This window comes from Labeo rohita, unplaced genomic scaffold (genome assembly GCF_022985175.1).
Source record: "Labeo rohita strain BAU-BD-2019 unplaced genomic scaffold, IGBB_LRoh.1.0 scaffold_250, whole genome shotgun sequence".
In the NCBI taxonomy this organism is placed as follows: Eukaryota; Metazoa; Chordata; class Actinopteri; order Cypriniformes; family Cyprinidae; genus Labeo; species Labeo rohita.
The window spans coordinates 31880-58707 of NW_026128770.1; the positions used below are offsets into that span (position 1 = coordinate 31880).

General features: G+C 35.5%; 1 protein-coding gene across 1 annotated transcript; it reads right to left on the bottom strand.

Moving 5' to 3' along the window:
* Positions 1-111: 111 nt before the first annotated feature.
* On the bottom strand, positions 112-25904 carry LOC127159789 (uncharacterized). The gene is made up of 3 exons (XM_051102545.1): positions 25602-25904; positions 753-1070; positions 112-540 (listed from the first exon to the last, which is right to left on the bottom strand). Exons 1-3 carry the CDS (start codon positions 25645-25647, stop codon positions 149-151), a joined length of 756 nt encoding a protein of 251 aa, XP_050958502.1. The 5' UTR covers positions 25648-25904; the 3' UTR covers positions 112-148.
* Positions 25905-26828: the final 924 nt, after the last annotated feature.

The following is a 26828-nucleotide window of genomic DNA, read 5'->3' on the forward strand; positions in this document are numbered from 1 at the left end:
AGTTCACAAGCTGTTTTAGCTAATAATAGTTCTGATTGAGGAAGAAGTTATGAGATCTTTAAGTTACTGTAAGCATCAGTTTACACAAGTATTTTATAAGGAACAGTTTGATTTCTCATAATGAGTGTATTAATGTAATGTAATGTGTTCACAGCTGATGAACAATCATTCTCTCAGAAAGCTTGTGTTCCTCACCACTGACAGTAACAGTGAATCTCTTGTATAGAGTCTGTTTGCTGCTGCTGATCTTCACTCTATAGAGTCCAGAGTCTGTGATTCTGCTGTTTGTGATGATCAGAGATCCAGTCTGATGATCCAGCTCCAGTCTGTCTCTCAATCTCTCATCAGGTTCATATAACGGTGAGCTCTTAGCCTCTATATCAGTTTTAGCTATGAGTTTCCCTTCATCTCCAAACCTCCACACTATCAGCTCATCTCCATGTAGTTTAGTAACATCAGTCTGAAGAGTGACACGATCTCCCTCTGTCACTGACTCCATCTTCATTTCACCTTTAACAGCATCAATAACAGACGGAGACTCTACAAGAATCAGATTCACAGACAAAGATTAAACAGACTTTTACCCTTTTACAAGCACTACAATATAATGTTTATTAGTTGTTCTTGTGGTCACAGCATATGACACGTGGATTATTTAAAACATATATTTTGACATGTACAATATGCAGTCAGTTACTTTGACTCATAATTCTCATATAATTCTTATAGCAGCACATGAATGATCTCCTCACCACTGACAGTAACAGTGTAATCCACATATAAGGGTCCACTGTTGAGGTCGATCTTTAGACGATAAAGTCCAGAGTGTTTGGTTTTGATGTTTGTGATGGTCAAAGATCCTGTCTGGTTCAGTTTCAGTCTGTCTCTGAATAACTCATCTTCAGGATATGTTTGCTTTCTTTCATCAGTATAAGCAATGGGACTCTTGTTATCTTTAAACCGCCACTGTATCTCAATAAATCCCTGTGTTTGAGCAGGATCAGGGTTTAGAGTGACAGAATCTCCCTCCATCACTGCCTTCAGTTTATCTTCATCAGCACCAAACACACCTGCAGAACAAACACAAACAGATCAAACAGCTGTTAATGACAGTGAACAGATGTAATTGTCATCATCATGTCACAGCAACAGTCTGACAGTGTCTGTCCATTAATGCAGAGCAGGCGTTTTTACTTCATTCCTAGTGTCAAGCTTACGCAGGGCATTGTGGGATTGACAGTGGACTGGATAAAGCATTGGGATCAGCACAGGAAATTCAACAGTTGAGAAAAGCTGTTTTAGGCAGTTCTCAGCAGAGTTATTCTGCTGCACTGGATTGATATCATGATGATACCTGTGCAGTGCTGCTCACTGGGAGACTCTTCACTTGGGCTTTAACACATCTTCATATAAAGAGTTCAGATGCAAAACCAGCTAAATCCATCTGACGTCTTTCTTTAAAATGAGCATTTTTTTCTGGCTACTTTGTATAGGTTTCTATGTAAGTACTGGTTCTTCTGATTGGGCTGAGCCTGGATTTTAGTGAGTTTGAAGTAAAAGTATTTGATGGATGTATAATATGTGTCGAGAGCATTCACTCACCATCATTATCTCAATTTTGACCGAGATGGCTTTTAGCTGGTTTTGCATCTGAACTCTTTATATGTACTTCCATAATTGCTTACGTTGTCTTTGAAATATGAAATAACATTTACTGTTATATTACATTTTATGTTATATATTTCCATATAAATACTTCACGATACTAATTTCAGACTTTTAAAAATGAACATTTTACTGTCAGGAAATAATTGTTTATCATGTACTGACCAACACCAAATGTATTGCAGACAAACTCTAAATGAATTGTACTGAAGTTTACTAAACACAGGTGCATTAATGTTCATATAATCTTCAATACACTGTTAGACTGTAACGTGGACGCTGAGGCGGAAGTTGAAACCATATGCGGAAGTTTATTAACAGCAGTAGTGTACAATTAAACAGGCAGAGGGTCAGTAAACTGGTAAGGCAGTCCATAAGCAACACAACACAAACGTAATCCGAGCAGCAGAGAGGTTAATCAAGGCAGTGGGTCAGATACCGGGGAATCAGTCCAATATAACAAACGTAGCAGCAGGGGTAGTCCAGAGAGCGATAGTCAGAGACAGAAATAGGTCAAACCTTGTTAGCAGTCCACACAGGCAAACAATCCAAACAAGGGTAATCCGTAAACTCAGAAATCCAGAGACAAAGCAAAACAGCAACAGATAATCCAACAGAGTGATATACATTGCTCGGTAAGGCAGGTTAACTGGCAATACCTCACAAAGGTGTGAGCACATGGTGAGTCCTTAAATACTGCCAAACAGGAAGTAGCAGTAGAAGCAGCAGAGGGAGCATGCAGGCAGTCCTGGGCTGAGGGCTCCCTCTGCTGGCTTGGCGTTACATAGACCTTACCAAGCATTTTTAAAATCTATAAATCTTTACTTACTGTATCAGTAAGACACACAGAGACATCAACAATCCACATATGAATTTTTTGAAGATTTTATTTTAGGCAAGTCGTGATGATTTGAGAAGGCAAAATTGATCAAAGATAGGCTGTGATCAACTCACTGCCTGCCTCTGGCCGCTTGGTCATTACTTTAAAAAGCAAAAACCTTAATTTAACAAACAAAAAATGATCCAAACATAAACAAACATAACCACATTCCTATTAAAAACAAAACTGAGTTATTTTTATGGATGCAACAGTGTAATGGGAAAGAAAGAGAAGACTCAGGCTCCAGTCGGACTCAGGCCGGTAATTTTGATAAGCTGTCAGACAATGGTTAGGCGAGGTTGATACGAATTTATGCAACAAATGTTTGTTTAATATTTTTGTGCTACTTTTTTGTTTAATTGTATAATTTCTTTGATATTTACTTTAGTGTTTTGTAGGCTGAAATAAACACGCATGTTTGTTAATTTTTGAGCCTCATTTTTTGTGTTTCAAAATTATATAATATATATATATAAATTTTTAAATATATATAATCTCAACACCGCACCACTGATGGTAGTTGGTCCATTACCATCGCGGTGGAAAAAATCTGCCACCGTCACAGCCCTAGTCTTTAACATTATTATTATCATGTAAACTATTTTTTGATATTTTTATTTTATTTTTTTTATTTTTATATTTTTCAATAGAAGAGCATAAATAAATAATTCCACAACTCTTTTGTGTTAATTCTCAATAAGATCTTAGACAGATGGCAGAAATCAAGTGAAAGTGGTGTCTGTAATAAGTAAAGATGTTAATGGTGTTTGTGTTTAGTGATGGGCCATATGGTCTTAAAAATGTATCACAATAATTTCAGATATTTACTGCAATAATGATAATTCAGGGAATCCTATTTCTTTAGAGAAAAGCACTGCCTTTCCTATTTTTACTGAAGATAATAGGGTGTTGTGAGCATTACTGAGTACACACGTAATGTAATGACTGTTTGATTCACTGGAATGTAAATTAAATTGTTTATATTTCTGGAAGCTCCAAACACCAAGATGAATTCCTTGTGTGTGAAACACTCTCGGCAATAAAAGGTATGGAGATAAAATAATGCCATAAAGATTTACATGTGAAGAGTACACGTTGTTCAAGTGTACATAAGACTGTAAGTGTAAATTAAATTTACATGCGCAAGAGAAGCTTTGTGAAAGTGTAAATCGTGTTTCAAGCGTAAGAAAAAAAAAGATTTGCAGTATTTTACTGTTACTCGTAAGTTTAATTCATGTGTTGTGAAACTGCAGCTTCATGTTTTCACAAAATAAATATGATCTGCATTCTTCCGACTTCCATTTCCCTGCGCTTACACTTTGTTTTCTCTAAAATACGGTCAAAAGTACTGCAAGACTGTGAACAGTGATTTGCACACAAAAACAACAGTTTAAAGATCTGCAAAACAGATTGACTGTGTAGGACCAATCTATATGTGTAAAAAACAAACTGTTGCAAATGTCTAAATGACTGTTGTGTATGTAGGACACAAAGTTGCTGAAATAATCCGATATGTACAGCTCCGTCTTTCTTTTTTCTGCGCTTACACTTTTGTCACGATTCTCTCACTCAGTTTTGCAAGTGTGAGGGGGAGGGCGGGGCCACCACCTTTTTGTAGCCAATCAAACAAGACTCTGGCGGACTCCATTTACTCTTATCTGATTGGTTCAGTAAACACATCACACTCCAAATCATTTATCTTCATTTAGTTCTCGCTGCCGGTGGAATGGTACCTTTTATATAGACATACATTAAAAAAAACAAAATAAAATAAAATAAAATGAAAACACGCTGTGTCCTTTTCCTCCTCAACAGGCAATACATGATAGTTTACTGTAACATTGTAATTTTGATGATACTTTGATGTATATTTTACCCGTGGCTTTTTTAAATGTAGTCTACATAACAGACTTTGAATAAAACATTCAAGTCTCGCAGTCATTGACTTTTACTAAAATGGTGTAATGTACAATTCTCTAAAAATGGCTTAGATAAAAAAGATCAAAAAACGTGGCATTTATATTATGCCTATATTTTCTTGCTGTCATTATCTTGCTACTTATGTTTTAATTGTAACTACATTGCTAGGCAGCGCCTTTTACTCACTGAATTAGCAGTTGAGATTCATAAATAAAGTCAAAATTAGTAACAGAAGGTGATTTATGGATGCTGAAGAGGTTAGAAGCACTAAATGTCATTGGTCTGAGTCAGCATCTGACGTCTGTGATCTCATATTTAGATGTTTTAGCCTAATATTACTCATATTTTTCAAACTTTAAATTAATTATTTTATTTTTGTTTTGCCATTTCTATTGTTTATTGCTCGCTACTGTGTTGCCATTTAGTCTGCTGTTTCCCGAAAAAAAAAAAATAAAAAATACTCTGATCAATGGTTTAATGAATAAAACTTTTTTTTTTTTTTTTTTTTTTTGGATTAAGTTTATTTGGTGTTGTTCTCTTATTTAAATAATAAATTATATAATTTAAATAAAATATATTTAAATTAATAACTAATTAGGTGAAGCACTGCTTGAATTTATCATGGCATCATGCAGTGTGTTGAATCATTATCACACATTATTGTCTATAGGCTATTTCAGTTATTTAAATAAAGTATAATATATATAATATATAATATCTTATTATATTGATTAATGACATTGAATTATAATATTACACCACCCAAATATGTTGTTACTTCCTTTTAATTGTCTATGTCAGTGTAGGCTTGTTTATCTTATATTGACTGTTATGAAAAGTGACTGTAGCCGCATAAACAGCCTTGAACATAAAACAACAGGACAAAAATATAGTTGATGACTATACATCAATTATGACTCTACACTCAAAAAAATATTTCAGCCTAAACTTCTACTTTATGTAATTCAATTGCGTACAACATTTCCATGCATTTAGATTACATAGTTTTAATTTAAACAGATCAATTAAACTTAATGTGATTCAAATGCATCAGTCTTACGTAAATGAAACAGGTAAAGTTGACGTAATATTTCCCAGTGTTAAACAAACCCTGCTCAGTGTTCATGTGTTTCCACACTACAGAGTGTTCAAGTAGCATTGACACAGTGTTGGAGTTAAGGAGATCATTATGTCATGATTGACCAATAATGATCAACACCTGCTGTTTACAAGCAGAACCACAGAAGGAAAGAGAAACACAAGAATCAGCCACAGCCAAAGATAAAATGAACTTAAATAAATGAAGACATTAAATCTCTGATTAAACAACTCCACAAACAACATTACAGTTTGACTTGATTTCTGTCATATATCCACAAATATTATTTCAGAACGTCTAAACAGAGGTTTAGATGTTTTATTTATTTATTTATTTTTTTTACGTTTCAGTTGACCTCACCATCATGGCGATCAGGGTTTACTTTAGTTGGACTCTTGACTTTTGTTCTGTTTTTTTGGCTGCTGTAATTGTGTGTATAAAGCACATCTATTACAGCAAAATAAAAAAGTCAAAAAAAAAAGTCTGATTTGGTGTTTTTGGTAAATTTTTTTTTGGTTGTGAAATCATTATCATCCAGTGGCCTGATGCACTGATCTCATGCGGTTAGTCTATTATTTTCATAATGTTTACAACAGGTGTGTGAACTATTATGGATTATCTATTATAGTTTATCTTAAACATTAAACTTTGAAATCTACTGTATCCTTTTGACACACACAGACATCAAGAATCAGCATTTGAATCTCAACAATGGTGACATTCAACAGCTGCATGCTGGGTAACAGCAGATTATAAAACTCACCCATGACTCCCAGCATGCAGCTGTTGAATGTCACCATTGTTGAGATTAATATGCTGAATCTTGATGTCTGTGTGTGTTTAAGTAACACTGGAGATCTTGAAGTAATAATAGTAACATTTCATGTGACTACTGTAGATATCATGAAACCAAAACGTAAACCACAGAATGATATCAGCAAATCAGGCCACTGGATGATGATTTATTAAATGTTCTTGTTTGATTATTATTGAAGGTGTACATCAATAATAATTAACCAAGAACATTTAATAAAACTCTTTTTTTTTGTTGGTTGTTTGTTGCTATAACAAACGTGCTCTACAAACACAAATACAGCAACCACAGAAAATAAAAAAAACTGAACTAAGAAAGTCAAGGGACTTTTTTTTTTGATTTTTTTATTTTGCTGTAATAGATGTGCTTTATACACACAATTACAGCAGCCAAAAAAAACAAAAGTCAAGAGTCCAACTAAAGTAAACCCTGATCGCCATGATGGTGAGGTCAACTGAAACGTAAAAAAAATAAATAAATAAATAAAACATCTAAACCTCTGTTTAGACGTTCTGAAATAATATTTGTGGATATATGACAGAAATCAAGTCAATCTGTAATGTTGTTTGTGGAGTTGTTTAATCAGAGATTTAATGTCTTCATTTATTTAAGTTCATTTTATCTTTGGCTTTGTCTAATTCTTGTGTTTCTCTTTCCTTCTGTGATTCTGCTTGTAAACAGCAGGTGTTGATCATTATTGGTCAATCATGACATAATGATCTCCTTAACTCCAACACTGTGTCAATGCTACTTGAACACTCTGTAGTGTGGAAACACATGAACACTGAGCAGGGTTTGTTTAACACTGGGAAATATTACATCAACTTTACCTGTTTCATTTACGTAAGACTGATGCATTTGAATCACATTAAGTTTACTTGATTTGTTTAAATTAAAACTATGTAATCTAAATGCATGGAAAAGATGTACGTAATTGAATTACGTTAAGGGCTGAAATATTTTTTTGAGTGTAGACACTTCTTTATGAAAACAGTGTCATAATACAGTGAAATCAAATGTTCTTTAGGCGTATCAAAACAGTAGTCATGTGCTTGGGTAAAATTTACCCTCTGGAGGTTTTAGGTGTACAGCGACCCCTGGCGGTTCTAGTGTTAAAGACACCCTAGAATCTGCACTAGCAGCATCATTTATCATTTATCATTTATAATAACATGCATACTTTCACCTGTCTACTGATCAGGGACGACTCCATTTTTTAACTAAAATTTGGTTCTTTATAGTGAATATATGAAGAGTCCAGATACAAAACCAGCGAAAAGCCATATGTGTCAAAATTGAGATAATGATGGTGAGTGAATGCTCTCGACATATTATACATCCATCAAATAATTTTACTTCAAACTCGCTAAAATCCAGCCTCAGCCCAATCAGAAGAACCAGTACTTACATAGAAACCTGTACATCTGAGCCTGATAAAAGTGCATGTTTTAAAGAAAATGTCAGATGGATTTAGGGACTTTTGCATCTGAACTCTTCATATATAGTAATATTTATTTATTTATTTTTCACTTTAACATATTGTAATTTAAGGGGATTTTACTAAATATTTTCAAACTCTTCAAAAATGTCAAAGTATAAATTGATTGTTAAATACAATAAACACAGACATGGTCTGAAAAATTGTCAAATTCAGATTTATGTAGCTTTATTGTCATAATAAAAAGGTTTTATCAAAAGTATAGCACTCTGATACTATTGTTGAGCATTGTCACATATCATTTTGTAATGTTTAACATCAGTTATATATTAGGCTATATTACACTCAAAAAAATAATTCAGCCCTTAACTTAATTCAATTACATACATCTTTTCCATGCATTTAGATTACATAGTTTTAATTTAAACAAATCAAGTAAACTTAATGTGATTCAAATGCATCAGTCTTACGTAAATGAAACAGGTAAAGTTGATGTAATATTTCCCAGTGTTAAACAAACCCTGCTCAGTGTTCATGTGTTTCCACACTACAGAGTGTTCAAGTAGCATTGACACAGTGTTGGAGTTAAGGAGATCATTATGTCATGATTGACCAATAATGATCAACACCTGCTGTTTACAAGCAGAATCACAGAAGGAAAGAGAAACACAAGAATCAGCCACAGCCAAAGAGAAAATGAACTTAAATAAATGAAGACATTAAATCTCTGATTAAACAACTTCACAAACAACATTACAGATTGACTTGATTTCTGTAATATATCCACTAATATTATTTGAGAACATCTATTAATCTCATGAACGTGAGATTAAAGCTGAATAAAACCGTATCATACTTTTAGGAATTAACAGAATATTAAAAAAAAAAAAAAAAAAAAAAAATCTTTAAGTTACTGAATCAATTAGACATCAAGAATCAGTGTATGAAACTCAACGATGGTGACAATCAGCAACAGAAAATTCTATGCAGAAATGCATGTAGGGTATCAATATAGTAAAAAGTCATTCATGATTCCCAGCATGCATTGCAGTTGATCTGAATTAGTTTGGTGATTGTCACCATTGTTGCGGTTTGTATGTTGAGTGTTCATACCTACATCTTTTCATTTATTACCACAGATTTTTTTTTTTGCATTTGTGATACAGAAGACTTACATCAGTAATAACATTCATCAATATTATTTAGAATTGTTTCTCAACTGTATTCGTGGTTGACACCCATTCCAAAAAGTACTTACTACTTTAACTCAATTTTAAAACATCTCTTTTCAGTAGCATAAGTGTTTACATCAAAACACCACTATAACACAGAAAAAGAACCCAACTAAAGCAATCACTGATCACAGTAATGGTGGTTTGTTGAAATGTCAACATTTTTTCAACATTAATTGATTTAATGACATTAACATTGACAAATCAACTGTTTTCCACTACTCTCTTGCTATCTGGGACCCAATCAAGCCTTCAGTAAACCACATAGAGTCCAGTCTTTAACCAGAAACCCCAAAACTGAGCCTAAAAAAGGAAAACAAAAACCAACTCAGCCATGGATCCATCAATAAGCAGTAAAACACAGGTACACCTTTAGACATGGCTCAGTTTTGGGGTTTCTGGTTTAAGACTGGTCTCTATGTGGTTTACTGAAGGCTGAGATTGTGTATTACTATTAAAACTTGTTCTGGCCCAGTTCAGGGCTGATTATAAGTTACTATTTGGCTGAGATTTGGGCCAGTTATGGCTCATGTGTGGCTCACGTCTGTAGTCCAGATCTGGGCCAAACAAGGGCCGTAATTCTTTGCTGCACTTGGGCCGAGTGTAACTCCTTGCTTGGCCCAGAGCTGGACCAGATGTCAATTGCTATGTGGGTAGGAGAAGATCTCAGGGAATTGAGGGAATTGAAAGTGTTCCTCCCAACTCTGCTGTTGTCCAGGTTCAAGCAATTGCAAAAATGCTGGAACCTAAAGATATAGAGAGATTGTCCCAGGGCTTACCCTCAGCACGCACACATTTTTGTGAATTTAGAAGAGCACTGATTAGCAAAATGCGTCTCTACGACATGTCGTTAGTAGAAGTCACACAGCTGATGTCACAAATTCTAACTGAATCTGAATTCAACAGTTTTGAGTCTGCTGTTACTTCTGAACTACAACATGCCAGTAAAGCGGATTTGAGAGACGGTGTTTTGAAAATTCTAAAGAATATCATGGGACCCAAAATAGACTGGTCCAGAATCACTAACTGTTTGCAAAGGAAAGAAGAAACTGTGAATGAATACAGTGAAAGATTCTGTCAGACAGCTGTAACTTACAGTGGAATAGTTGAGGATCCTGAAAGTGTGCTAGATGACAAGGGACCCTTAGTCCGCATCTGGTCAGATGGCCTTGTAGCTGAGTACAGAAAAGCCTTGACATTCCTAGATCTAACTTGGTCTAACAAAACTCTCAGAAGTAACTTAGACACGTTAGCTACTTGGGAAAGAGATTCTGATGTTAAGGCAAAAGTGAGAGTAGCAGCAGCTACGTTTAGCACAACAAATCGAGACAAGAGATGGTCTAAAAAAAGAAGGGAAATGCAATTATTGTGGAAAACTAGGACATTGGGAGAAAGAGTGTAGGAAGAAGTTGCAAGATAATAAAAGAAATGCTATGCATAATTCTGCTCCTTCTCAGCCCGCCTACAACCCTGAAGTAGTTCCACTAGTGACCAGTGAAATGTTAGGACAGCTCGCTCAGGCTCTTCTAAGAGCACAAAAAGAGCAGGAAAAAAAAACTAATTGTTGGGGCTGTGAGTAGCTACCTTTCCCCTGTAATACATCACAATGACAAAAGAATTTTTGTGAAAGGTAGCATACAAGAGAAAGAGATTGACTTTTTGCTTGATACAGGTGCAGAAATCACAGTAGTTCCTACAAAATTGGCTAAAGATTTAAACATTCCGTACAAGAAAACAAAACTTTGTTTAACTGGTGTAGTAGGTGAAGATTCTGTTTTGTATGAAACTCCGCCCATAGAGGTACAATTAGGCCCGAAAACTCTGACTACAAAATTGTTATGTGCTCCATTAAATACAGGTGCAATTCTAGGCATGGATCTACTGAGACAAGTACATTTAACTTTAGACATGTCCTCAGAATCTGCTAGCATAAAAATTGCTTCAGCACAAGTTTCTACCAGTAATGCAATCACTCCTGAGTATGCTTTCTTACAGAATCATCCAATTTGGGCTAAAGACAAAGATGATTGCGGGTTTCTCACAGGTGTGGAACCAGCCAAATTAACAGGAACCACCCCTCCTATTACCAAACAATACCCGATCAGTAAGGAAGCTATACAGGGAGTCAAACCTATTGTAGAAAAATTGCTGAAACAAGGAGTGCTCGTTAAAACCAACAGTCCCTGTAATTCACCTATATGGCCCATCAAGAAAGCCAATGGGTCATGGAGACTCACAATAGACTACAGAGTAGCCAATAAGCATACTGAAAAAAATCACCCCCCTAGTAGCCGATCCATCTACAATTTGTAATGGCTTACCATTAGATTGTAAGTTTTTTTCAGTAATTGATATGTCTAATGGATTCTTTTCTGTACCCTTGCACGCTGACAGCCAGCCATGGTTAGCTTTCACAGTTGACTATGAACAATATCAGTGGACACGTTTGCCACAGGGATTTCAAAATTCCCCAACCATATACCATCAGGCTCTCAGACGTGATTTGTGTGACCCAGAATGTCCAGTCAAACAGTCCACTATGATTCAATATATCGATGATATTTTATTTGCCTCAACAGATCATGAGGTACATCAAACTGAATTGACAGCATTGTTGGACTATTTGCAGAAAAAAGGACACAAATGTAGCTTTCACAAAGCTCAAATTGGTAAAAATCAAGTTACATTTCTGGGTCAAACAATTGGTACAGGAAATAGATCCATTACACAGGATCAAGTCACTTCAGTCAAAGCAATACCTCCGCCTACTAAAATTAAAACACTAAGATCATTTTTAGGAACAGCAGATTACTGTAGACCTTGGATTGAAGACTATGCCTCGATTGCTCAGCCCCTCTACGACTTGTTGAAAGGTCAGGTTAGAGATTCCGATACAGTTTGTATGGAAGAAATTCACCTCAAAGCTTTCAATGATTTGAAGAGAGCACTATGTCAAGCGCCAGCATTAGGAATTGCCCAATCTGACAGGCCCTTTGTGCTTTATGTTCATGAACACTTAGGCTTTATGACTGCATGTCTAATGCAAGATCATGGGGGCAATTTACGCCCAATTCATTACTATTCTGGCAAACTTGACATAGTCGCTCAAGGTATGGGCCCATGTCTCAGAGCAGTACAGGCAGTTCATCTAGCTCTTCAGGCCTCATCAGGAATGGTGTTAGGACAGACTGTAAATGTAAGATGCCAAAGAAATAAAGAAATTAGCTGTGATTAAAGTGAAAGCACATCTCACAACTAATACTACGGAAGCTAAAGGTAATGCTCTTGCTGATGTAGCTGCTAAACAGGCTTGTTCATATGCAAATGTACAGGTGTGTTCAGGTAGTACAGCACAGAAGACAATTCTGCCTCCTAAATCAATCATTGATCTGTACAAAGACGTTCCTTTATATGAAGCATGGACATGGTTAGACAAAGGAGCCACAGTGGATTCATCTGGTTGCTGGACCAAAGGAGGAAAATACTTTGCTCCCGAATCACTGCTGCCATATTTGGCTCAACAAATACACAATTTGGGTCACAGTGATCCAGCAACAATGAATCACAGGTTCTCAAATCAATGTTGGAATCCAAAATTCAGAAATGTAGCCACTGAAACAGTCAAGAGATGCGTTCCCAGTCAACACGTCAGATCATGCGATGTTCACAGTGACATCACATCATTCTCATTGTGTGATACTCAAGAGTGTGAGTAATATGTGAGTTCATTGTGAATTCAAAATGTTGTGCAGGTTGAGAGGAGGCACTGCAAATATCGGTCACCAGGGGACATTCTACTTCCTGTTTCTCAACACTATCACAGTGGTGTCACATGATGAGCTCACAGTATGAGTGCACACCCAGATAACAAATTTATGTTATAAGAACCTTCTCCAAACATACACAGCAAAATCCCCAGTGTTAATTTAACACTCTGAGTGTGGACACATATAAACACTGAAGCAGTGTTGAAGGTAATGATATAATTAGGTGATTAACGAAGTGATGATTGATCATTATTGAAGACACCTGATGTTAATAAGCAGAATCACCAAAGGAGAAAACCAAAATTTTTAAGCAACCATTATAGTGGTCAATGTTTGCATTAGTTGGGCTCTTGACCCTTAAATCTTTAATACTAGATTTTGTTTGGCTGCTGTATTTGAGTTGAAACAGCCAGACAAGCCAAAAGCTCAAGTCACCAGCTGATTATGTTTTAATATATTCATTGTTTGATGTAAATCACCTAGAGTATAACCTCTAAGTTAGTTTTTTTTGCTTATTGTAATTGCTTTGACAATCCACAGAAGATCCAGCACTTCCTATACATCTTGGAAAGTTTTTTTTTTTTACAACCTGTTCAAAAAAAAAGTATTTGACCTAGGCACACATAGACATCAAGAACCAGCCCATGAATCTCAACAATGGTGACGGACGGCATATTCAGATAAACAGATCAACTCTGAACTCTCATAATTTATTCATGCCGCAATGCATGATGGGAGTCATGAATGAGTTCTGATTGGCTACAACATGCTTTTTGATGGTCACCGTTGTTGTGATTCTCACACTGATTCTTCATGTCTGTGTGTCTAAATTAAGATGAACTTTATTTTTTCATCATCTCTCTGATTATGGCAAAACTGATTGATCTTTTGTTCACAGTTTTTTTCACGTTTGTTACAGCAAGGAATACCAAGAAGGGATTATTAATGATAACAACACAATCATCACCTAGATTCAGTATGCAGTCAATTATAATAGCTCTTTGTTTATAGAGTATAGCAAGTTATGAAGAAATTTGAAAGTATAAGTCAAACATTTTAAACTGCCATGTCATGAAAAAACAGAGAAACATCAAGAATCAGTGTATGAATCTCAACAATGGTGACAATCAAAAGCTTCCTGCAGCAATGCATGCTGGGTACCTAGTCTCCGTGCAGTGAGGGCACTTTGACTTCACATTGTGATCATAGTGTGAGCACACATTGAGGACGCTGTGAGGTTACACTTTTAGCTCACTGTTACGTCACATTGTGACCACATGGTGAGATCAATGTGAGATCAAATTGTTGACTGGGTTACATGTCAAAAAAATAATGATGTGCCAGCAACAACTACAGCAGCAACACATACCCCAGCTCCACCAGGACCGTTTCGTCACCTGCAAGTTGATTACATATCATTGCCTCCTTGTAAGGGAAAAACTGTCATTTTGATAGTGATAGACAAGTTCTCAAGATGGATAGAAGCTTATCCAACAGGGCGTGCCACAGCTGCACATACTGCTAAATGTCTTGTCACTGACTTCATTCCCAGATGGGGATTACCAGATAGCATTGACTCAGATCAAGGAACCCACTTCACAGGACAGGTAGTCAAGGAAGTGTCTAAAATGTTGAAAATAAACTGGAATCTTCACTGTCCTTATAGGCCACAAGCATTGGCGCAAGTCGAACGTGCAAACAGATCAATCAAAACCAGGCTAAGCAAAACGCATCAGGAAGGAGTAGTATGGGTTGAAGCGCTGCCAGCGGTACTGTGTAGTCTGAGAGCATCACCTAACAGATCAGTAGGTCTAAGCCCTCATGAGATTATTACAGGACGCCCAATGCAGATGCCAGGTGTGATTGATCTTAGAAATGCTGATGTGCACATTGCCTCAGATGCCCTGATCACTTATTGTGAAAACCTTACAAAGGCAGTACAGAATTCCAGAGAAAGAGTTGAGTCATGTTGGCAGAATCCACCAGAAGGTGGACACACAATCATCCCAGGTCAGTGGGTTATGATAAAGTCATTCAAAAACAAACCATTAGAGCCTAAGTGGCACGGACCACATCAAGTGATGTTGATTACAGCAGCTGCAGTATTGTGTCAGGGAAGGAAAACCTGGACTCATGTGTCACACTGTAAAGTTGTTCCCCCACCTACAGGGATAGGATAGGACACACAGACCAGTGAGGAGCCCAGGGAAGAACCGAATGCAACAGGCTTCGGGGGCCAACCCTGAGGTGAAGACTTCCTCATAGGCCTTCCCCATCCACTAGTCCATCCTTACCTCACTGTCCTTTAGGTGTCACGGGAATTAAGAACTAGGGAAAGAAGGAACAACAAGACTAGACTCAGATTGAACAGAGGCTACAACTCTATTGTTTGCAGCCTTTTACAACAAATACTGCTCTGTCGTCTTTTGTTTTCTTTCTTACTCTGTGCAGATACCCCTTGATGGCTGTCCCGAGACCCATACACATCGACCCCCTCACCTGTGTATGAAGCTACAAACTTTAAAGGACAACTAGACCCACTGCCGAGCCAACTGTCACGGACGACAGAACATAAAAAAAAACACACAACGCAGAGAATCAAATGAAAGAACTTCAGTCATCCATCAGAATGATTAAGATTGCCGTTCTAGTCACAAAAACATGGTGGTCAAGAACTCTTGGAGCCTTAATCCCGTCTTATGGTGTCATACAGGCCCTGGATCAAGTCAGAAGCTTATCGAATTCTATACAGAAACTAGCTAATGATACAGCTTTGGCCCTAGGTAACATCACGGACACTCTTGCTTCGCACAAGATAATGATCTTACAGAACAGACTGGCCTTGGATTACATTCTTGCAATGCAAGGAGGAGCCTGCACCATTATTGGCCCTGAATGCTGCACCGGGTTAATGGATCCAACGGAGAACTTGAACAAAATCCAATGAGACATTCTTGATCTTTCAGAAAAATTACACCAAATGACTGAAGATAATTCTTCATGGTTCGGAGAACTGTTAGGTAAACCCTGGCTGTGGATCAAGGAAATAGCAATTCTGCTGTTATTCTTCCTACTGGTATACTATCTATGCGTCCACAGTATCAAGTGTTTCATTCAACAAATGACCCATGCCCATCATGAGGAAATGACAGTTCCAACCGGAAAAGACTATTATCCGTAAGAACTTCACGGACCCTAGAAGCATGTTTGTTTCTGTGTCAGCATGCTGTTCATGACTACAGACAATCAACACAGAACTTTTTAAGTGTTTAAATTTGTATTATGTGACAGTTATTAAAACTCTCAAAGGGGGGGACTGTAGGATTACAAATTTAAGAATCTGTTGAAAATATGCTGATCCTATGTTCTGACATAACATCACAATAAAACTAAGGTAAAGTACATTGTATTTAACATTTAAGGTAAATATGAGGTTATCAGACAAATGATTCTCTCAAGCAAAGTTTGTAGCAAGATGTCCCTGCCAGTTCCTGTTCTTTTATTGTAAGTCAAATGAGCCAGATTACTGAGATGTTCACCTTTTGTTTGTAATGGCTCTCGGTGCCTCTGCCCAGTCTTTGAGTAGTTATGATGATTGGATTAGGACTGGTGTAAATGGGGCACTTGGCTACACTTGAGTACTTCATTTGCATGCTTTGTTTGGGATCGTCACCCAGGTGCTTTGTCTACATTTCAGGGGACTGCCCCCTAAATGTATATAAACTACAATGTATCACTGCCTTAGTCAGACTTTTGAGGACTGCAGAGCTACGCAGCTATTCTCAATAAAGAATTCTGCTAAAGATACCCAAGAGTCTCCTGGTCTTCGCTTCTGAGTTTCCAACAGTTGTTTATTTATTTATTTTAATGTATGTGTACATTAAAAGTACCATTCCACGGACAGCGAGAACTAACTGAAGATAAATGTTTTGTCGTGTGATGTGTTTACTGAACCAATCAGATAAGAGTAAATGGAGTCCGTGAGAGTCTCGTTTGATTGGCTATAAAAAGGTGGTGGCCCCGCCCTCCCCCTCACGCTTGCAAAACTCAGTGAGTGAGAGAATCGTGACAAAAGTGTAAGCGCAGAAAAAAGAAAGACGGAGCTGTACGTATCGGATTATTTCAGCAACTTTGTGTCCTACATACACAAGTCATTTAGACATTTGCAACAGTTTGTTTTTTACACATACAGATTGGTCCTACACAGTCAATCTGTTTTGCAGATCTTTAAACTGTTGTTTTTAGGTGTAAATCACTGTTCAGAGGCTTGCAGTGCTTTTGACCGTATTTTAGTGAAAAGAACGTGTCAAAAGTGTAAGCGCGGAGAAATGGAAGTCAGAAGAATGCAGTTCGCATTTCTTTTGTGAAAGCATGAAGCTGCAGTTTCACAATACATAAATTACACTTACGAGTAACAGTAAAATGCTGCAAATCATTTTTTTCTTACGCTTGAAACACGATTTACATTAAATTTAATTTACGCTTACAGTCTTATGTTACCTTGCACAACGTGTGCTCTTCACATGCAATTCTTTATGGCATTATTTTATCTCCATAAAAAGCTCTTTCTGATTCAGAAGCTGGAGGGCGCCCTTACGCTGAAACTCCACATGTGCTTTATAGCAGAATTAATAAACCTGACAACGTTTCAGGAATCTCTAATCCAGTTATCGCTGTAGCTGAATAAAACGCAGATACAGAGATATTAACTGAGGAAACTTGAAAACAATAAACATATGATTGCTACAATATATGATTTGTCTGTGTTCTTCAAACAATCTTGGGTATTTTTAACAGATAACCGATAAAAACAAGATGAAATCAGGTGTTCACAGAACTATTGAAAGTTGTATGAATGAATCAGCCTGATTCACAGTCATTTGGCTTTTCCAATTATGTTGCCGAAACAAGTCATTTGTAGTACAAAACTCTCTGTAGTCTTGCACAACCAGTTTAAAAAAAAAAAAATCCGGGAAGCCATCATAAATCAACACGTGAACCTCAACAATGGTGACAACAGAAAGTGCAAAGTTGCAATGCATGCTGGGAACCACAGTACAAAACTCCCAGCATGCATCACAGCGTGAATAAATTATGCAGCCTTTTGTGATATCCAGAATTGATCCGATTGTTTTGTCACCATTGTTGAGATTCATATGCTGATGGCTGATATCTGTGTGTGTCATCTTTAGGCAAAATTTTGTCCTTTGTTTAAACAAAATTTTCAAAACTAATTACTTCAAAACTAATTTTGCAACTCAAGCAGCAAAAACGCAGGCTTTACAATGAGAGAGCATTGAACTACACAACAACTACATTCAAAAGTTTTCAGTGAAACAGGCAGTTATGTGATAATATTTAATCACACTTTCATAACAGTCAAATAAAACATGCTTAAATGTAAATGTTAAGAGCCCAATTAATTAATGGAAACGTTAATCACTACCATGGTGACTTCAAGTGGAACATTTAATGTTAGTGCTAATTCTCAATAAAGAAATAAAGTAAATCTGGTCAGTAATGCGTGAAGCTGGTAATACTGTTTGTGGAGTTGTTTAAACCTCCTCCTCTGAGATCTTCAGAGATTGAATGTCTTTTATCTTCTGCTGATTTCAGCTAAGGTTGTGGCTCTTGGCTGACATGTGGCATTGCTGTGGCCTGCTTTTGGCCCAGATCTGGCAAACAGGAGCGGTCCACCCAAGTGCCATCATTCCATGCTGCATGTGGGCAAGATCTTCATGCCACATCTGCCAGATGTGGGCCTGATCTGGGCTGACATTATGTTGCCATCTGGGATAAAGTATATTTATAATACAATACTAGTCGACCTAGCCTTTATAATACTATAAAATATTATGATTTCTGACTCATTCTGTGATATGAAGCCACATCTGATCACAAAAAAGTATTTCAAACACTCAAATATGTTATGAAGTTAATCTGGAGAAAAAACATGTCAATAAGTGATATCTTTGTTTGTAAACATTGCATTGCATGTCAGGGCTCAACACTGAGGATTTTTTCTACACTGTTAAAAATCACTGTAAAAAAACTGCCAAATTTTGACAGTAACATGCTGTTTTCCATTAAAACATTCTGGGTATTATTTGTCATTTTTGAAAAAGTAGCCTGCTGCTATGTATGGTGAATTAACAGCGTTCAAAATCGACACTCAGAGACTGTGTTTAAAATCAAACTCTACACCCTCATTCACTATTCCCTACATGAGTTTACTAATATAGTCCACCTTACAGAGAGAATGAAAACTAATGAGTGACTTCAGACACTGACGAACAGCTGCTGTTAATGAGCAGAATCACTGATTGAAAGAGAAACAAGACAAACACAAGAACTATAGAACTGACTTCAGCCACAGCCTTAGATGAAATCAACTGAACATTTAAACAACTCAACACACAGCTTTACCAACTTCACGCATTTCTAACCAGACTGATTTTATTTCTGTCAGATGTCTATAGAAGATCTTATTGAGAATGAACAGATGTTTAGATGATGATGTTTTATTGTTTTGATTGACGATACCATTGTGGAGATCAGTGTTTGCTTTAATTGGGCTCCTGACTCTTGATATTTAAAGAGAGATATATTTGCTGTAACTGGGTTTTTATGATGCATTAGTTACAGCAATGCTGGTCAGTTGATGTCAGCGTGTCTAGTTGGGTATGAACATCATCTACTGAACTGGTTGTGAGACTCGTTAAGAGTCTATTTTTGAGAGTGCGTTTATTTGTTGTTGTTTTTTTTTTTCACCAAGTGTGTTACAGCCTGAGATTTTTTGGTAATGTGAAAACCTAAAAATAAAAATTTAATAGTTAAAATTTAAAAGTACTGTAGCATTTATACTCAAATAGAGACATGAAGAATCAGCATATGAATCTCAACAATGGTGACAATCGAAAGCTTCATGCTGCAATGCATGCTGGGTATCAGCACACTACAAAACCTCACCCATGACTTGTTCTCACCATTGTTGAGATTCATACCATGATTCTTGATGTATCTAAATTATACCAAAGCTTTTTTTTTTTTTTTTTTAAATCTAGCATAAATATTCAATAAAAGGAACGACACTGGATAAAATCTGTGTTATTACCAAACCATAAACATTTCTAGATTTTTTCTAGTCTTACATTTTTTTTTGTCATAACAAGCATGTTGTAAACACACATAAATACAACAACTAAACTAAAATTAATTTTAAAAGGTCAAGGTTCAACAGCCCAACTAAAGTAAACACTGATCTCCACCGTGGTAGTGAAAGAAAAAGAAAAAAAATCTAAACCTCTGAACTCTCTTCTGTAGACGTCTGACAGAAATAAAGTCAGTGTGGTAATAAGTGAAGCTGGTAATGCTGTTTTAGGAGTTTAATCAGATCTTGAGAGATTTAATGTCTTCTTTTATTTCAGTTGATGTCATCTAAGGCTGTGGCTGAAGTCAGTTGTTCTTGTGTTTTTCTTTCATTCAGTGATTTTGTTTGTTAACAGCTGGTGTTCATCACTAATGCTCAATCAGAACGTGATCAATCATATAATTATCTCATTAACTTCAGCACTAATTCAGTATTACTCAAACACTCTGTAGTGTTGACACATTAGAAGTGTTCATTTAAAACTGAGGATTTTGCTGTGGGTTTTAAAGGGTTAAAGATGTAGGATGGAAAAAAACAGCATGAAATGTAATTTAACAGTAATAAACTGTAATTAATTTACGGCAACACACTGTAGAAAAACAGTAACATGCTGGCAACCAGAGCTGCCAGTAGATTACTGTTAATTCAAGAAAAAACAGTAATATACTGTAAAACACAACAGTCAGATTTACCGAGCAAATCAAGTTATTTTCACTAAAATATTAGTGAATGTTCATAGAAAAACAATGATGCAAAGTCATTAACTGGTAAGGAGAGTAAATATTTGATGTGTTTTTGTTCAAGAGAGATCTGTCAGTTTAATTTAGTTTTGTGGGTCTCCATTGTGCTGGAGAGTAGAGCTTGTGCTTCAGGCAATGATGAGCCACAAACACTGATGTTTTGCTGCTTTGTTTAAAGACAGTAATTGTGGAATTGCTGATATAGTGACAATCTTTTTACTAAGCACTTTATTACACAAATTTGTGCTTTTGTTAGTTAATGACAATCTATAAAGATTTGAGTAAAAGTTGATTGCTTCTTTATTACACTTTAAGTGTTCGTGGGTTTATATTAAGAAATATTTCTTCTTAGTGGACTCAAATTAAATAAGTTCACTGTACTAACACCATATAAACAATATTTTTTTTAAAACTCAAATGGTTTGAAGCAATCGGTTTCCAAAATAAAATGAGTTACCACATGGTATAATAACGGTAACATACTGTAAAAATGAAGAGCTGTAAATTAACGGTAGAGAGCTTTAAAATAACAGTATAATGCTGGCGACCTCAGCTGCCAGTAAATTACTGTTATTTTACACTGCAATTTTTTACAGTGTGTCACCCAAACATGTCACACCTGCTGTATTATCTTCACACAATCCTGACACACATTATGACTTTACAATAATAAATAATAATAAATTGGATAAAGAACTGTATCAGGTGGTTTAAGTTTTTTATTAATGTGTAATTAAAGCATGATGAAAATCCATATCATATTTGTCCCTTTTTGCATATGCAGATGTTATTAGCTTGGAACCTAATTTTTAAACACAATTTTACACCTCATATCTAATCTGGAATAAAAAGAATGTACTGTATAAACACACATCTCTTTTCTTTTTTTACTTTTTTTATGGTATTTTTGCATCTCAATCTTTCAAAATGGATAATTTTGAAAGACTGAGATAAGCTATTCTTAGATAAGCATGAAATTCCTGTTAGTCCAAAAGAGTTTGCAGTTGTTGCTGATGCAGTGCCACATGCAGTTCTCATGCTTTTAAGGTCTGTTTTTCCCTCCAATCTCTGTCACTCATTGGATCTATGTAAGATATTTATAAAAGTAAACAGTGCCTTTCATCATCTAAATCAATAAACAATGAGAAAATTAGAGTTTTGTTTCAGGAGGAGTCTGTTTCTGTGCCTTATGTAATCTTCAACTAGAATCGTTTTGAAGAAAGTTTGGTCATTATCTAGCAAATATCTGATAACTAACAACATGAGAAAAGTGACATTGATAAGTTAAAGTTACATAAGTTGATTTACAGATTTTCTGCAGATAAGTGTTCTCCTATAAGCCTTAGGAATGATATTCCATCTGTTCTGAAACATCTTTATTTATTTTGGAATTGCTCATACAATGACATTTCGATGATATTCTTTATTTTATCAAATGTTATGTGAATCTTGATTTCAAATTTACATATAGATTTTTTTTTTTTTTTTTGGTTTTCATAATTGTGAAAAGGAAAGTGATATTTATTTCATAAACCTCATTTTCCTGCGAGCTACATATCATATTCATTATGTAAATGTTCTAAATGCTGAAGTCTTATTTTTAAGATTCAAACTCAAAATGAAAATGCACTTGGAAAATGTTTAGTTCTAAATTTAAACTATGTAATGCAATTGCACACACATTTTCTATCTATTTATTACACGGCTCTCTGGAATGCTTGATTCTGATTGGTCAGTTGAGACATTTGCAGGTTCGTTCTTTTCAAATAATAACCGCTCCAAAGTAATAACGCATAGCCGGTACTATACAATAACAATAAAATGTTTCAAATTCATATTCATGTCCAGTTTTTTTTCCTTATGTGGCAAGTAGCCGTGTAATAAGCGGGATAATGTACAGGCAGCCTGTAGTTATCGCGAAATAAGCCCCTTCAGCGTGATACAAGACCCTCCGCTTCGCGTCGGGTCCTGATCACACTGTCGGGGCTTATTTCTGCGATAACTACAGGCTGCCTATACATTATCCCTTACTTAAATCAAGTAAACTTAATGTAATTCAAATGCATCAGTCTTACGTAAATGAAACAGGTAAAGTTTATGTAATAGTTCCAGTGTTAAACAAACCCTGCTCAGTGTTCATGTGTTTCCACACTACAGAGTGTTCAAGTAGCATTGACACAGTGTTGGAGTTAAGGAGATCATTATGTCATGATTGACCAATAATGATCAACACCTGCTGTTTACAAGCAGAATCACAGAAGGAAAGAGAAACACAGGAATCAGACACAGACAAAGATAAAATGAACTTAAATAAATGAAGACATTAAATCTCTGATTAAACAACTCCACAAACAACATTACAGATTGACTTGATTTCAGTCATATATCCACAAATATTATTTCAGAACATCTAAACAGAGGTTTAGATGTTTTATTTATTTAAGTTTCAGTTGACCTCACCATCATGGCGAACAGGGTTTACTTTAGTTGGACTCTTGACTTTTGATTTTTTTATTTTAACTTTTTTGGCTACTGTAATTATGTATATAAACCACATTTATTACAGCAAAGTAAAAAAGCCTAAGTCGGATTAGGTGCTTTTGGTTAGCTTTTATTGTTTGTTAAATCATTATCATCCAGTGGCCTGATGCACTGATCTCATGCAATGGTTAGTCTATTATTTTCACAATAGACGTATGAACTATTATGGATGTTCATCATATGCACTAAACATTGAAATCTACAGAATCAGTTTGACACACACAGACATCAAGAATCAGCATTTGAATCTCAACAATGGTGACATTCAACAGCTGCATGCTGGGTAACAGCAGATTATAAAACTCACCCATGACTCCCAGCATGCAGCTGTTGAATGTCACCATTGTTGAGATTAATATGCTGAATCTTGATGTCTGTGTGTGTCAAAAGGATACTGTAGATTTCAAAGTTTAATGTGTAAGATAAACTATAATAGATAATCCATAATAGTTCAGTGCCACTGGATGATAATGATTTAACAAACAATAAAAACTAACCAAGAACACCTGATCAGACTTCTTTTTGGCTTTTTTACTTTGCTGTAATAAATGTGCTTCATATACATAATTACAGCAACCAAAAAAATTAAAACAAAAAAGTCAAGAGTCCAACTAAAGTAAACCCTGATCGCCATGATGGTGAGGTCAAATAAAACTTAAAAAATAAATAAATAAATAAATCAAATTTCTAAAACTCTGTTTAGATGTTCTGAAATAATATTTTGTGGATATATGACAGAAATCAAGTCAATCTGTAATGTTGTTTGTGGAGTTGTTTAATCAGAGATTTAATGTCTTCATTTATTTAAGTTCATTTTATCTTTGGCTGTGTCTGATTCTTGTGTTTCTCTTTCCTTCTGTGATTCTGCTTGTAAACAGCAGGTGTTGATCATTATTGGTCAATCATGACATAATGATCTCCTTAACTCCAACACTGTGTCAATGCTACTTGAACACTCTGTAGTGTGGAAACACATGAACACTGAGCAGGGTTTGTTTAACACTGGGAAATATTACATCAACTTTACCTGTTTCATTTACGTAAGACTGATGCATTTGAATTACATTAAGTTTACTTGATTTGTTTAAATTAAAACTATGTAATCCAAATGCATGGAAATTTTGTATGTAATTGAATTAAGTTAAGGGCTGAAATATTTTTTGAGTGTATTTTTTTTAATTCAGTCATAACAGTTCGACTGAGCTAAGTGATTGAAACATGTACTTTTAAAATGAAAACTTTATGTTAAACCAACGCGTGACAGTTTTAAGTCAGGTTAACATAACACAATCATGTTGAAATGAAAAATGGCCACAATGGCATTAATTCAACATGAATTGTTTAGGTAAAGTGAACAGAACTGAAAAATCATTTTTTTGAGTGCACATAAGCAGGAAGTTAAATAGATTTTAATATCTTAAAAATTCACATAAAATACACAAAATCATATTTCCAAAACCCAAGTCGTGTATGATGTGTGTCATGATTGTGTTAAGATATTACAACTGGTGTGACCTCATCGGGTCACATGACCAGGAAGTTATATAGGACTTAAGATTTCAAAAATGTATAATAGATGCACAAAATATATATTTTTTCATCTAATGCTGTATGTATGTATAAAAACATTGTAGGTGATTTGAGCCATTTAGATAAAACAACCACAACGTTAAATAAATTTAGTTCATTATAGGCATGCAGTTTTCTTAGGCTACATATTCATAACAGATACGTTAATCATTTAAAATTTAAAAAATAATCCTTATCTGCACTTAATCAACTTGCTACACATGTAAAAAGGATCAGGATATCACTGTTTTATTAAGGTAAAATGCACATATGTAACCAAGGTTATAAGTGGACTTTGCACTTTTGAGACGCTCCCTAACTTGACGTGCACAACTGAGGATCCTTGTGAGGACTTTTTCACTTCAGATGCATAAAACAGTTACTCCATCGAATAATACTATTATTAATTTTGATATTGTGCTTTTAAACGTGATCTGAACAAGATACAGCATGATCCATGACTATTATTCGATTACATAACAATTAATGCTGAAATAAAGATCGAATGTCTAACGAATGTCCAACATAAAACCAACTTTACCGCACATCAGTTACAATACCTTAAGACAGATTAAAACAAATCAAACATAATGTGTGTTTTCTTCTACATCTGGAAACAATTATAACACAGTATGTTTCTTGTCAGTGTGCTCAATAGGTAAAGAACTACTGAAGATTTCCAAGGCTGAATCTCTGACAAATGTCAAACGTCGAACCAACTTTATAACGGTTTTTGTAAAAGTGAAAGTGAAAGTGTTGTTGAATAATCAGAAATCACACACTTACCACACATTAGTAACACAAACAGAGCAGGTCTGAAAATCTTCTTCATGTTGTTGTGGATTCCAGACAAAACCGATTTGGATGTGTATTATTAATAACAGTTATAATAACAGTTATTTCTGAAACACACCCTCATGAGTGACCGCGAAAATCAACTGATTAATTATACTGATCGTGTCTAAACGATATATTTCATTTACGAATTCATGCTACAGAAGAAGAATTGTTACAATAACACTTTCTAAATCTGACAGAAAACAGACAAACACAGAAGACGATAATGGTGACTGCAGCTTCTTCCTGTTTCTTTTTTAACTTCCTCTTCTTCTTTGGAGTTAATGGCGGTTGGCAAACCAGCTTTAGGTGCATTTCCGCCACCTACTGGGGTGGAGTGTGAAGCATTGACGTAGAAGGGGAAAAAAAAACCTTTAAAGTGGTCTAATTAAATGAGTTTTCTTTAGATACTCCAATAATGCTTTAGTCACTGTTAAATGACCATCTAGCAAGCTCTTTAAAGTTATCTTTTTTATTCCTGCATTCTTCATTTCCTCCATAAACTGAGATCTTTCTTCATTATCACCAGCACATTAGAGAAGAACATGTTTGATTGTTTCTGGAATTTCACATATACTGCACAATCCTGTGTCGTGTTTACCAGTTTTAAAAAGCGATTGTTTCAATGCGAAATCGTGATATTATTGTGCCATCCCTTCTTTTGCCGCAAACCTGTCTCATACTCCCTACCTCGTTATTTATTTCATACAGATATCTTCCCTTGTCTTTTAAGTATAGAACTTTAAAATGTTTCTTTAACAGTGTGTCTAAAAAAAAAAAAAAAAATACAGGTAGAAATACAGATTATTTGATCAGAACATTGCTGGATTTTACAAAGCACTGGATTTTTGAAGCATATTACTACATTCACTAATACAGGTTTAACAACTTGTATCAGTGACAACTCCAGATGTGATCAGATCACTATGTGACATTAGGGCCCAGTTTTTCAAAAGTAATCCACTAGGATTTTGGATAACGGATTGGATCAAATCTTGAAAATGGGTTTTTCAAAAGAAAAAACGGATTACATAATCGGATTAGATCATGTAATCCAATCTTGGTTTTGATCCGGATCAAACCTTTACTTTGGGTTTTTCAGAACTTTTTTGTAGGATTTGGATCACTTTGATCCAAAAAATCTGGATTAAACTGATCCCATCAGAAGGGTGGATT

Bases quoted from the DNA above. Each gene is read 5' to 3' on its own strand.
- LOC127159789 (XM_051102545.1), bottom strand. From the start codon at position 25,647: ATGAAGAAGATTTTCAGACCTGCTCTGTTTGTGTTACTAATGTGTG. The intron at 1,071-25,601 runs GTAAGTGTGTGA...TTTGTTCTGCAG, and splicing joins GTTTGTGTTACTAATGTGTG to GTGTGTTTGGTGCTGATGAA. The intron at 541-752 runs GTGAGGAGATCA...TGATTCTTGTAG, and splicing joins TTACACTGTTACTGTCAGTG to AGTCTCCGTCTGTTATTGAT.